The sequence below is a fragment of the Cibotium barometz genome, chromosome 41 (assembly GCF_041138505.1).
Source record: "Cibotium barometz isolate CiBa-2024 chromosome 41, ASM4113850v1, whole genome shotgun sequence".
NCBI classification, from domain to species: domain Eukaryota; kingdom Viridiplantae; phylum Streptophyta; class Polypodiopsida; order Cyatheales; family Cibotiaceae; genus Cibotium; species Cibotium barometz.
In genome coordinates, this window is record NC_141086.1 from 31,505,894 (window position 1) to 31,520,515 (window position 14,622).

Consider the following 14,622-nt stretch of genomic DNA (forward strand, 5'->3'; position numbering starts at 1 on the left):
CTAGGTAAAGGAGTAGCTAATTTGCTGTCTTGCAATATCTAAACCAGTCATTTTGGCATACTCTAGGATGCTTATATGGCTACTCTTTCCTCATCCATTGCATCATCCACAATCGTCTCATTTAATAGGCTAATTTGTGGGGTGAAATTTGAGTTGATTTTCAATCGATATGGGCTGATTTATAGCACCTTTTTGAGCATTCATGTGCTCCATAACATTTTACAAAGGTAGGAGTGTATCAAAGACAAGCAAAAAAGGTTGATCTATCTTTTTCTTCTTTTTGCATGATACAAATGTACCAGCATTGATAGTACCATGAGATGATGCATCTACTTTCCTTACACTGTCCTCAACCTTTTGACACTCCATTCACTGCTCAAGGACTCTCTAGGTCCACCAACCAAATGTTTGAAACATTGTGAGTGATGCCTGACATGGTTCAAGCACTTTCAGAAGAAGTGAACCTTGAGGTTCATGCTCCTTATTCTCCTTCACTAGAGCGTTGTCAAAAATAGGATAGTTTAGTGCCTATTTTCACAAAGTTGATGATACTAGCTGAAGTCTATGTAAGCGCAAAATATTGCTGCAGGTTTGCTAAAGTTTAAGGTTGACGGTATGCATAAAGTATGTAAAGCATGCCATCTTGGTAAGCTATCCAAACATGCTTTCTTGCATAAAAAGCATGTCAATGAAAGGCCATTGGATGTTGTACATTTTGATATAGGGGAGACCAACCAAGACTGTAATAATTACAGTTTAAGGTTGACGGTATGCATAAAGTATGTAAAGCATGCCATCTTGGTAAGCTATCCAAACATGCTTTCTTGCATAAAAAGCATGTCAATGAAAGGCCATTGGATGTTGTACATTTTGATATAGGGGAGACCAACCAAGACTGTAATAATTACAAGTTGCAAGTACTAAGTTACATTCATTGATGATCACACTAGGAAAGTGTGTGTATGTTTATGTGTGTTTAGTGAATCCAAAGTTTGGAGGGCCATTTATGGCTCCTGTTTCTAGGTATTTTGCTCTCCCTCCACTCTTGTCTGTGTTTCATGGGCTCATTTCCTCCCAAATCTCCTCTCTTGAGGTGGATCTGAAGGAGTCTAGCCTTCTTAACTAGGGCACTATACTGAGTGATGGTTGTCTATTGGGATCAAAGGCTTGGTAGGTTTGAGGAGGTCTGATTTGATACACAATAATTGATTGTATTATTTTTTTAATAATTAGTCTAGATCGGGTTCACATCAACAAAGATCAGCTATGTTTATGGATCAGGTTTGAGAATGGTTTCAAACAAGTTTTTTTTTTTGCTACTGCTAGGCTCACATGTCCAGGTTCATGCCTCTAGACTTATGTCTCCAAGCTCACATTTGTAGGCTCAGACTACAGGTTCACATATCTAGGCTCACGTATCCAGGTCCATGGATGCAGGTTAACACCTTTTTTTCATGAACTTGGCTCGTGTACTTCCTTGGTATGAAATAGTTGCCATTGCAGCCCTCTGTTCTCTGATTTCTTCAAATAAAATGAGGTGTTCGAAGACAAATCTCATATCCACATCACTTGTAAGTCCAAGAATCCCAGATAGATATGGAGTAGCCATCTAAAAATCCAATATATAATGTTGTAAGTTTCAATTTAGAATACCCAAACCATGCTCTAATACCAAGTATAAGACTCCTACCACCTTGTTTTATACCAAATGGTCAGCAAAAGTCCATTCTAAGGGGTAGGAAAATCTTTACTTGGAGCCTCTCCTACAATTGTCTCTACCTTTGGCTATCCTAGTGGCTCCCCAAGGCTCAATAAAAAAATCCCTTAGTAGCGAAATATAGGGGATTCCTCTAGATGAATAATCTACAACCTTACTCAATCATTTTCTCTCTTTAATTCTCACAAGTGGATCTATCAAGCGGCTCCCTAGGCTCAACAAGATAGATCATACTCTGACTTTGATTAAAGGGAGCAACCAATGCGATGATGTTTTCCCATGATTTTGGTTCCTAACTTTCCATATCCATTAGCTTGAGCCTAGATCCCATCCAAGTCCCATGGATCTAACCATCCACCCCTACACCCAAGCGAAAGAAAAGTGGTTTTAGCACTGTGGTGTTAGCACTCACCTACCCATAATTGAAATGCCATTTGTCACTTTTCACTCACACTCCACACTTTATTAGAGTATACAACATACTTTTCTTAAAAGGAAAAATATCATTTATACAAGTGAAAGGCATTATTATACATATCATATTATATCCAATTCCATTTCTTTCCAAAACACGACCACCAAATCGTGCCTCTCGATTGATGGTGCTATCCAATTTCAAAGTACCAGGAAAATTAGCGAAGTCACAAAATCTCTCCCTCCAAAACACTAAGGGTATTCATAGGCATATTCTAGGAAGCCTCTCCACCTCTTGAACCGCTAGAAAGGTTGGCCATCACTACCGATCCCATCCAATCAAGTGGCCATGTCCCCACCTCGAGCCATTAGAAGGACTAGATCACACCAATCCCAACCATTCAAGAGAGTCATGTCGACCCTCGCCCAAGCATGTCCAAAGCTCGAGAGGGTCACTACCTCAAACGATGCATCCATGTGAGGCACCACTCAGATGACTCTCACATGCTGTCAATTAATACAAGCTTGCTTCAAACCCCAAGGCCTCATATTTCCATAACATGATTAAAACTTGGTCGTAATGCATCCCAAGTATTCTTGGCATAAATCAATCCTTTCTCAAAATAAAGAAATCTATGCAAGTAGAGTTCTAGATTTGATTTTCCTATCATAAAGTTATCAATTTATTATCTAATCTTTATTGTGTAATCCATACTTAACTGTTTCACAAGTCCTACAAGAGACTTCCATTCTTCCAGATGGATAGTTTTTAACACGTGGTCTCTACTAACCAATCACCAAGACTTCAATTTATTATCTAATCTTTATTGTGTGATCCATACTTAACTGTTTCACAAGTCCTACAAGAGACTTCCATTCTTCCAGATGGATAGTTTTTAACACGTGGTCTCTACTAACCAATCACCAAGACTTCATAGGATAAGGTCACTTGGACCAATGAAGAAGACAATCCCAATTAGGAACTCCCATTGTCTAGAAAAATAAACTCACATGACAAATATAAGTTGTCTAAAGTTTAACCTTCACTTAAGTTTTCAATGTTTATGAATACGCTAATCATGATTAAAGAAACAAGATATCTGTAAAAAACTTATTTAAGGCGAGGCTTGAAAGGTATATGCCGTGTACAAGTTCTTTATACGAGGCCTCCTTCTATTATGGAAGTGGCTTGCTCCCTTCAAAATCAGGCGGTTTGGTAGAAGCAACACCTTTTGATTGGTGGAATTAGGGCCAAGACTAGCATTGAATGATCTGCATGGGTAGATGGCAGTCCAGGCCTTCTTGAAGTGACACGATATTTGTAGGATCCCTCCCCAAGTCTAAAGGTGAAGTCTTGGGCTTTTGTCAGCTTTGGTCACATTGCCGCCTCTTCTCCCCGTTTAGGTTCGCATTTTGTTAGTTGAGAGTTAGAGAGAAAAATATTGAAAATGTTTTTGAATGGGATTCTTCCTTTCATCTTAAGAACTCACATGTATTATTAATAAACCATTAGATTATTTTTTGGTAATTTTGTTAATTAGAATACTATATTAGTGGGTTTTCTTAATAGACTACTTACTTTTCTCTTTCAATGAGAATATGGTAAGACTTTTTTTTTTGAAAAAAAGATCCTTCAATTAGTTAAAGCAAAAACAACCACAAAGGACTAAGTACAACCACAAAAGGCTAAATACAAACTCGCCTCATATAAGGGCGAGAAACAAGTGATTGTAAGGGGGAGAGATGCTTCTCCTCCGTCTGGCCGCTCTATGAGGAGAAGGCTATCTTATACAAGGGAAGGGTGGGGGAACAACCACACAAGTGGTCTGTAGTGCCAAATGGGGTCACCACCTCTATATGTGAGGAAAGGGCCAAGCCTCCGAAGTCTCAAGAAGGCTTTCTGCCGCTTCCGCATGCGGTCAGACCCTCCCTGCAGCTTCACCCACTGACCGCGAAGGGTGTGAATGATGTCAAGCCATATGCTTCTGATGGTGTCAGCCAGCGGAGTGTGGGTACCCTTGATGGCCTCGCTACATCTAGCACGCCAGATGTGCTAGGTTGCTATGCTACTGCAAATCTCCCAGTGCTGGCATGAGCCTGGATGCCAAACACCTGTAGGTGGGGTTGTGTGACTGGTACTACTGCAATACGATGGTGGGAGACCTAAAGGGCATGGCCTCCCCTATCATCCTCGTAAGTCCTGACCACTCTAGCCTTGATGGTCCAAGCAATAATACCCCAAGTGATAATCGGGGTCAATGCCATGTCCATAGCAAAGATGTGGAGAATCCGCTACCAAATCTGCTGAGACTTCAAGAAATCCCAAAGGCAATGTCGCTCTGAGACTCCTAGGGGGTGGCCACACCTCGGGCAAGCTGCTGCTAACCGTCCCCTAACTGCCAGTCAAGTACCCACTGCCAGGCTCCTGTGTGCCGTCAACCAAAGGAATAAAGTGATCTTCCTCGACCGAAAACTGTCCCAAATCCTCTTCCAGAAATCTGAAAGGAAGCGTTGTGGTGATAGACCCTAAGACTGTCAGTGTGCTGTTATTGCCGGTGTGCCATCCATCTCCGACATCTGTATCCTACAACCAAGCCTCGCTGTATATGCAAAGAAAGGGGCATCCAGAGTCTCCACCCGATCTGTGGGGAATATGGTAAGACTTGATTAAGCATCCCTTCTTTTTTGGCAATTATTGGTTTCCTTCTTAAGTAGAGAAAGTTTTTTATGGAAATCTTGTTTCTTTAAGCATGATTAGAGTATTCATAAACGTTGAAAGCTTAAGTGAAGGTATCACTTAATGGGTACCACTTAATCTCGTATAGCAAACGTGGACCCTTTTTTTAAAAAGTTAGCCACCGCATCTTCTCCATCACAGAAACTCCCCCATCTTGGAAAAGGGTCCGAACCACCCCAAGGCAGTTTATAAACACCCTAATACCCACCTAAAACAAGCATTCACATATGTGACACCCTTTATGATGTGACAGTGTCCAACCTAAGGCTAGACTCAAACTATCAACTAACTAGTCATAATGTTTCACCTAACCATAGGTTGTTCAAAGAAACCACAAACCTAAGGCGACTAGTCATAGTGTTTCACCAAACCATAGTGTCCCACATGACTTAGCTTGACATAAACCACAATGTCCCATATGACTAAGCTTTACATCCAATTGTCAACTAGCTTATGACCTAAGCTAGAAAGTCTTGTGATCTCTTGGTAATCCTTCCACTCGGAGATACTTAGTTACAAACCCACCACTCACTTATATAGGCATAGAGTCCCAATAAAAGAATTCTACTACTAGAATAGGAGCTTCACATGCTAGACATGTTCAACCTAGTTTCAATAATAAATCTAAGAGGGGAGGGGAAGGTAGGGAGAAGGCAATTGCAACCGAGAAAATGAGCATGAGAGCTCCACATTGGAAAGGCTTTTAACTTTGATGTCCCAAACATTGTGCATAGCTAAACACTAAACACTAAACACCTACAATAGTCCATATGAAATTGCAAAGACTTTGGTATAGCTTTCCTACCTCCATGCAAGATGAAGAGATCCACCAACAAAACCACACAAGTTGTTGGGCATTCTCAAAAGATAGCAATTATTGCTTCAATGGGATCCTAAATAGAGGTTAAGTGTATTTGTAACCACCTCTCCTCAACCATCCTACTAGCATTACGTAAAAGCTTGCGCATGACTATTTATTGGCGCTGAGCACAAGCCCCTCTTGATGCATCAATTTTGTTCAAACTTTTGCAACTTTTCTCATGCTAAGAAAAATCATATTAAAAATACTTGAAACATTGATGCTTTTTTACCACATGACACTTGGTCACAATTGAATTTCTTTTTTATATATTTTAATCCTGATATTGGTAAATACTATATAAATATAGTGCTTAATGTGTAATGTTACAAAATTACATGGTAGTTCCTGTAGATTATCAAATTAAAATTGATGATATTATATAAAATTATGGGCAAGAGAGAGAGAGAGAGAGAGATGGAAATAAGTTATTCATCATATAAAATAATGCATTTTGTAAAATTGCTATTAATGCATCAAAACTTGGAAGACCAACAATTGGAGTCAAGTAGAATGTTGACATATTTACTCATGCAATTAGTGTGTTGGAAAGTGAGAAGGGGACATAAGAAGACTGTCAAGCTGCATTACAATGGCCTTCAAAAGCATTCCCGAAAATCCTAATGATCCTCCTTATACACACTGCCCTCATGCATGTGGCATACCATTCCCTCTTCCATCCACTGGAGGAGCATTTGTAGCCACAAACTCACCTCAACTTAAGGAAGAAAACCGGCTCATCTGTCACTATCCATAAGAACCCATTCTACGTAGAATTTGACCTATCAAGCAGAGATCAGCCCTGTAGTCTAAACTTGACTCGAGAGAATGGTCTCTGGGTCAACCATTCCCTCTCTCTTGAAGCCCGCTTTACAAAACCCCAGCATGCACGATTGCTTGCAGGAGTGGTCGACTGAACTGGAGAGCAAGGCGGCGTAGGCGTTGAAGTTTATAAGAAATTGTGACCAGTCGACTGACCGACTGCTGGTCGGCCAGCACTCCAATGTTCCAAGAGGACTATAAAAGGCCACATGTGCTGTTCATTAGATTCATTCATTTCTTTATGGAGTGGATCCTTAGGGTCCAGTATTAGGACCAGATTTTGGATGTTTTCCCACCTTTTTATGAAGGCAGCCAAAGGCTGCAGATTAGGCATCTTTTTGTACCATATTAATATACTGAATTTCCAGCATATCTCTCTCTCTCGCTACTCTCTCTTCATGTCTGCATTTTGCATCAACAGGTTTCCAGTAGTGTTTAGGGCTAAAAGAAGACTCCCAGAGCTTCCGCGTGTTACATTGGTATCAAAGCCTCAAGCTCAACAAAGCTAAACACTGAATCAGTCCCATACGATGGTGTACAAGTCCAAGATACAGGAAAGTACACGGATACGAATCCCAAGGCAAGGAACACATAGTCGGGAAGAGCTCCCAAGAGGTTTGTTGGTGTTCCACAAAGCCAGAGGGGATGGCAGTCCTGTGAGCCAGATAGGTTCTCGGGCAACAATCCCAACGGAGGATTATCCTCTAAGGGGTGATGTGAGTGCCAAACTCATTTCTCAGGAATGAAGACCAAGACAATGTTCAGAGTCAGGGCAGGAATGGATTGTGGACTAGATTGAACAGATGCATAGATCTTAATTTGAGACAGAGTGGTTTTGGAGACCGGGCCGGGTTTTGACAAAAAAGGGTTGCCAAGGATGGATGGATAACAGAGGGACTTCGGGAAAAGATTGGGATGATGACAGTCATCCAAGAACAGGTTGGAATCCCATCATCAAGTTTAAAAGTTACGACTTGGAGCACAAGGAGCAGGCCAGTGTGGTGGAATTGGAGCAAGGCTGGAGGGCATAAAGAGGAAGGCCTGCCGACTGTACCAAAATCAAGCAAGAAGCTGTCGGCTCCTTACAGGAGTGGTCGACTGAACTGGAGAGCAAGGCGGTTGCAGGCGTTGAAGTTTATAAGAAATTGTGACTAGTCGGCTGGCCAACTGCTGGTCGGCCAGCACTCCAATGTTCCAAGAGGACTATAAAAGGCCACATGTGCTGTTCATTAGATTCATTCATTCCTTTATGGAGTGGATCCTTAGTGTCCAGTATTAGGACCAGATTTTGGGTGTTTTCCCACCTTTTTATGAAGGCAGCCAAGGGCTGTAGATTAGGTATCTTTTTGTACCATATTAATATACTGAATTTCCAGGATATCTCTCTCTCTCTCTACTCTCTCTTCATGTCTGCGTTTTGCATCAGCAGGTTTCCAGTAGTGTTTAGGGCTGAAAGAAGACTCCCAGAGCTTCCGCGTGTTACATTAACAAAAGAATGAAATACCACTTCCTCTGTATAAGACCCTTTTAACTACACTGAGAAGAAATAACATCTGAAAGATGAGCAATCCTGCTCACATGAATTTACAGCTTGGGTGGCTAAAAATCACTGGTTCAAACAAGATGCTTGGAATGCCCTGCGCCATAATCATCAATCAAAAGCTGAAAAGCCACTTGGTTTTAATAATACTGAAGCTCAAAAAGGCTCAGTGGGAGTTATGTCCATAGGGTAACTCCCCAACACCCGTAAGAAGGTAGAAAACTCCTGAAAGAACAATGAAAAACTTGTAAGAGCTTTGGACAGTTAAAGGAGTGACAAAAGGAGCTCCTATAAGTACTTAGATCTTTGACAATAAGAGTATGAAGAACACATGCCGTGGAGTATAAGAGAGCAGCCAAAAAGACCAGAAAAAACATCAGAATTGCATGGCAGGTTTAGAGAATATTGTAGAAATGACCTGCATGTGACGAAGAGCGTTCTGGGCACGCTGGTCTGCCATTGAAGCTTCAAAGTCCACAAAGAAAAGATAGTCAAAGTACCTGTAACAAGCAAAAAAAAACAAACTACATTACTCAGAATATGCCTTTGCAACATGTAGGACAGGCCTGCCAACAATAGCATCTCAATCCTCCTTCCATTGTCAGATAAAAACAATCAGTTAAATCTCTAAGCAGGTGCCTGAGATCAAACCCCACTGGCAGCAGCCACTGGACGCAATATTGCCTATCACTAAAAAGAAATACAGCACTTTCAAAAGAAGCACACTTACACTGACTTGGCAGCCCCATTACTGCTGTCATCCACCACACGCAAGGGGCGTTTTCGCAAGGGCCTACTTTCAATCTGATAAGAGTTGACACAACTAAGTCAATTAGCTCAATCTGAACCAAAAGCTGCAGAGAAGCCTGTGCAAGCACAGTAATGAACTGCACAATGCCCTGGCAAATGGGGAAAAGGGGGCCTGATAGGATGCTTACAAGAGCAGAAATTACCACCAATGATGGAAACTCCAAATGTCTCTTAGCACAAGAATAATTGATCCAAGAGATATTTTAACATTTACTCCAAGTGCAGAATAAGAGGGAGAGTATGCTACATAAAAAGACCGCTGCAAATGTGCTACACACACACACACACACACAGATTAATTTAATGACACTTGCGAGAGGCCAAAATGACCTATGAGAACAAGAAGATAAAATGTGTATACAATTTGTAATAGAGGACACGCAAGGATACCCACACACACACACACAGGTTTAATAACATCTGCTGGAGGCCATGATGATCAATACGAGCATGAAGACCACAGAAGGTCTTGGGGTGGATCAGTAGTGCTAAAATAAACATCAAACCTAAACCAATGCAATGCTTCGACTGGTGAGACTGCATCACTGGGAGATACAACTGTTAACAACATTTGGACGCAATGTCAAGCATATGATGATTACCTTTGTCAAATTTATCTCTCGTAAAGCAAACACCGCCAGCGCTTTGAATAGAACACCTGGACCCTCTTCTAGAGTGAAGGTAATGCTTGTCTGTGTGAATCAACACATGTAACAAGTAGAATGGAGCACCTTAGAAATATGTAATGCCAATGATGTGAGAATTTGAACTACTTAATCAACCTCAAAACCTTCATTGAGCCTACAACACAAGGGGGTCCGTCACTCTTGCTGAAATGAGACCATGCAGCACGAGCGACTTTAGTCAGTTACCTTAAAAGGCCTATCAACACGTGGAATTATCGGTTCCCTTGCTAGCATAAGGAACCGTGTAACATTATCTGAATCATCCTACATCCAGTTGCCAATTTAAAAAAATTACATGAAAACCAATATTATCAATGCCTAAATATCACCAGAAAGAAATGTTATGTTTTTCTTCACAATTAATCATCACTGAAGTAAGGACCTGAATGCCATCTGCAAGAACCTCCAACCCATAAATTTCAGCTGCCCTAGCACTTGCAACTGCCCCTGTATCCCGCAAGTTGTTGGCAGCTATGAACTGAAAATTAGAAAAACTAGATGATGACTGATTGCAAAGCATGATTGGCTCTTCTTGAGTCAGTAAAACAGCATGTAAACCAGTAACCACAATAAGCTGAACCATAGGCTGAATGAGAAAGAAGTGTCAGAGAGTAGGACGGGCAGGCACCTGTGCTGCACCAGCTGTGTCATCCACAGATTCTCTAATAACATTAAGTTTTGAGAGTGTATTTTCACACTGAGCAAGAGCCTACCAACCAAGCAGAACACAACCAAAGGCATTATTTTCAAGGAGAATAGCTTACTTTTTAAAAAAAACAGCATGGCCCTCAAACAAAGAAAGCAAAACGAGTTTTAAAAAAACAAATCACACTGCAATTCAAATGGATAAATGCAAACCTGAGGATGGCTCAAAACCCTCTGAAGCTCCTCTTTTTTGACACCTGGCATCCCAAGAAGACAATGATGCACGGATAGCTGGACCTCTCCCACAATATGAAGCCTATGTCGCAGTAGCAAATCATAGTTTCTGTGAATGCTTCCACCAAGGGAGTTTTCTATAGGCAGCACTGCTCTATCTACCACCCAAAGCTCCACGGCCTGCACAGAGAGAAGCCTATCTTTCTAATGCCAGCAGTCATATATAAGTTGGTTACCAAGATGCTTGTTAATAGAATAAAAGGTGTCTTACATGCAGGTTTGCATCCTGCGCAGTATGGCTTTGTCTCTCGAAGACAAATCAGTGACAATATAGCAAATATGTATCAATATTGGCATTGAATATGCTAAGTATACTTAGAAATAGTAATAATGCAAACTGTACAGATACATATTGAATCAACAGTAGGGACCAGCCACATTGCATGTGCTTATGCCCTTGGTGGTGTAATGTCCTCATCAAAAGACATATAACACCACAAGCCAATGGGTGCACAGTCCAGTGGTGTGGGCTTGTGAGTTGGGAAGGGGGTCCCAACTTTAGATCCCCACAGACCCATGTAAGTATTGTGACTGCTTTGTGGCCACAAGTTGTTATGCCTTCGGGCCAGAAGACCAAGCCATCAGCAGGCACCAAATTGCGACTACAGAAAGATCTATTCAAGGGGGGGAAAGGACAAAACCAGACTTGCAATACTGATGAGGTTAGATTAACTCTAAATAGTGACTCAATATGAATGTTAGTATTAATTGAGTATTAATGAGCTTGCTTGAAAATGAATCATCACCTGAAAAGCAGCTTCAAACTGCTCGCAAGGAACAGCTTCACAGTTTGGATAAGCTCTGCTAGCAGCTGCCTCACTGTAGGCACCAGGCACACCCTGCATATCACAAATCAACTGCAATCATTATTGTGATACAAAAAAGAGGTGATACAAGAGAAGGAAAGAGCAGTATTCAACATACCTGGTATGCTACACGCAATTGAGACCCATGTGTAGGTTGAGGTGCCAAATCCATCATAGACAGAGGTCCTGTGCCATTTCAGAAAAGAAATAGGCCAAATCAACTGGGGCATAGGAATGGTGATTATACACATAACAAAACTTCTCAGCTGCAGAAAAGCACTTCATGACAAAAGATAACTGTATGATTAATTCTTGGCAAAAGATAACTGTATGATTAATTCATGGCAAAAGATAACTGCATGATTAATTCTTGACAAGGATTGAAAAATTAGAGCAAAGAAGTGGCAGAATAGAGTTTATATAATTGTTTCAGATTTAAGAATATACACCAATCAATAAGAAGAGGCAAAACAAGGGATTTAAAAGAAAAAACAAATACAAGAGAGCCAAATCAAGGCAAACAAGCATACAACCTACAAAGACATTTCAAAGATTGATCAGATGAGTCTGTTTTCATGCCATTGCCATCTGTATCTATAAAAAAAACATGCGATTCTCGGCAAATTTGAAAATTGTTGACCGAAATTGCTGCAATGGGCTTCGAAAATGTGTTAACAGGAAGCCTACAATCTATGTAGAATGGACCTGACAGATTCTCAATTTAACCTGTTTTTTTTTTATATATTCTTTCAAATTCAAAAATGTTAAGAAATTTAACTATAATTTAGATCGAAAATCTGCAAATTTTCAGGGTTACCCTCTACAATTTTATATTCGAGAAAAATGTTTTCTGTAATACTGCTTCAAAGCCTGTTTTAAAGCATTGTTATCATAATTTACTGCATAATTCAGAGCGTTTTAGCTATAATTTAGCGAAAAAAATCTGCAAATCTTCAAGATAACCCTGTGAAAATTTGTATTTAAGAAAAATGTTGTCTGTGAACACTGATTCAAAGCCTATTTTAGCCTTTAGAAGAAATGCACCTTTGAAAAAAAGGGTTTAATGGGTTTCACAAAGAGGACTTACTTGGCAGAGAAATAAGGTCTCTGGAGCCATGGTCGTAGCCATTGATGCTCTTGAGCTGAAGTGCATTCTCCTGCAGCTGCTGCATGTCTGCTTCCGAGGAAGAACGGCTATGAAGACCACGCAGGGGGAGGGGGTTCGCCTGCGGGAGGGGCTTGGGAGGGCAAGCAAGGGAGGGGAGGGGAGGAAGATGGGAGGATTCGCTGGGAAGAGCGAGCTGATGGAAAGCCATGGCTATGGAGTAGCTCTAACCCTAACTTCAAGCTTGACCCTAACCCTAGGATCCTCAGGCCAAGCTCTGGTAATGCAAGCAATGGCCCATGGCTGGGCAAAGCCAAACAGAGTGGAGAGGAAAATTGGGAACATTAACATTTAAAAAACAATAAGGTTTGGGGACTTTTTCAAAGATCCAAATTAATTTAATTCAATTTTCATATATACAAAGTCAACCCTTTGATGCTCCACTATCCAAGCACACTTTTGCTTGCAAGTCACAAGTTGGACTTAATCAGATCCCCCCCACCAATGGTGCCCATTGCCCAAGACCTTCTCATATCGAGTGAGCACCATCCCGCGACGAGTCCCCACCGCGCGACCAATGCCCTTTCACACTTGTCGCGGTATGCAACTCCATGCCAACATCACCTCCATGGATCATTTCCCCCACCCATTTCGTCCATGCACACGTCAGACTCTTAAGCTCCTCAACATGTCAATAGAAAAGTGGCATTCTTCTGTTTAGCCTCCTCTCCATGATTCCAAAAATGACTCAATGACATCACCAACGTTCAACAAGCACCAACGAGCATCTCATGCATGTGGGTTTTTCAAGGAATTGCCCATACACATGTTATTAAAAGTTAAAACCATGCTTGTCTATCAAGCATCAACATAGTTGCAATTCCAACACACTTTTGGGTCACGGTTCTCATGTTTATTGGGATCACACAAAAACTTAATTTGGAGTACAACACTAACCTTGTTGCTCATGAGGAATGGTGCCTTGTAAAGAGTTTGCTTCTTCCTAAATCGTAATGTAGGCCATGTGCAAGTAAACAAATCCACACCTTCATGTGTGGGACACTACATGGGATAAACACCCTTGCTGATTAATTGCTTACACTCCATTATTATTTGTCTCTATCATGACTTGTTATGTTGACCCTTAACTATAAAGTATTATTTCTTAAACATGCCACACTCTTGAGTTCCCAAGATGAAATGTGTTACCCAAAACGACAAGGACCTCCCATACATAAGTTAGGCAACATCATTAAATACTCTATCTTACAACAATAAGAAATTTTATGCTAATTAGATAACATTGTACTTAACCCTCAAACACAAAGGTATACGACTTGTAAGATTCCTCCCCCAGCCCCTCAAGATGTCCAGTTTCTCTCCCTGTAATCAATTCCCTTTTCAGAATAATTATAGATTTTGTTTCTATCTGTTTTGGCCCAGAGAGAGAAAATATTCTAGAGAGAGGTAATTCAGTTTCTAGATATCTTTGGATGGAAAAATATCCCTTCTTATTAAAATGATTTCCCCTGAAATAGAAATTCAAAAAGAACTTTCTAGTGTGCAATTGGTAAATTGAAAATAGGTTTTTTTTTAAGGACCTTAGCCTGAGGGTCGAGATTTTTTGAAAATTTTGGATTAAGGTTCCTATGGACCAATAAGATTAATCCAAATGTAGGGAGGAGATAAATTGAAGAATAAAAGAAAAATCCCCAAAAATGAGTAAATACTCACATACGATGAAGAGTTGACTAAGGACAAGGTTTATTAGTTAAAAAAGAAGAGATATTTAGAGGAAATGATGCATTTTTGACACCTTAGTGTGGGGAATTCCCCTCATGAAGGAGACACCTATTTCACATGTGTGGATGAGTTTTAAACTCACAAATAATGAGATATTTTCAACTCTCCTCTCTCCTATTTTAACTAGATCCAAAAAGTGAGCTAAACTGACCCAAAAATGGTCAAAAATTGACCAAACTAATCTGAAAAATTCTAGAATCAGTTTGCTTGGTTAGAGGCTCATTTTTTCCTATAAATAGAAGCCTCCCCCTTTGTAAAAGGTTAATAGTGTTTATGCACTGTTACTCTACTCCTCCCCAGAGTCAAATACATTGAATTCAATTGATAATTCAATTGTTTTTGACTAAATCCTCTCCAAAAAGAACTGGTGGCCACTCTTGTTGC

The 14,622-nt window shown here is 40.5% G+C and overlaps 1 protein-coding gene across 1 annotated transcript; it reads right to left on the reverse strand.

Moving 5' to 3' along the window:
• Positions 1 to 7,964: 7,964 nt before the first annotated feature.
• Positions 7,965 to 12,784, reverse strand: LOC147614861 (arogenate dehydratase 1-like). The gene is made up of 11 exons (XM_086780176.1): positions 12,418 to 12,784; positions 11,449 to 11,516; positions 11,271 to 11,363; positions 10,444 to 10,644; positions 10,214 to 10,294; positions 9,968 to 10,063; positions 9,772 to 9,849; positions 9,502 to 9,591; positions 8,820 to 8,893; positions 8,508 to 8,589; positions 7,965 to 8,314 (listed from the first exon to the last, which is right to left on the reverse strand). Exons 1-11 carry the CDS (start codon positions 12,644 to 12,646, stop codon positions 8,246 to 8,248), a joined length of 1,161 nt encoding a protein of 386 aa, XP_086636302.1. The 5' UTR covers positions 12,647 to 12,784; the 3' UTR covers positions 7,965 to 8,245.
• Between the last annotated feature and the right edge of the window lie 1,838 nt (positions 12,785 to 14,622).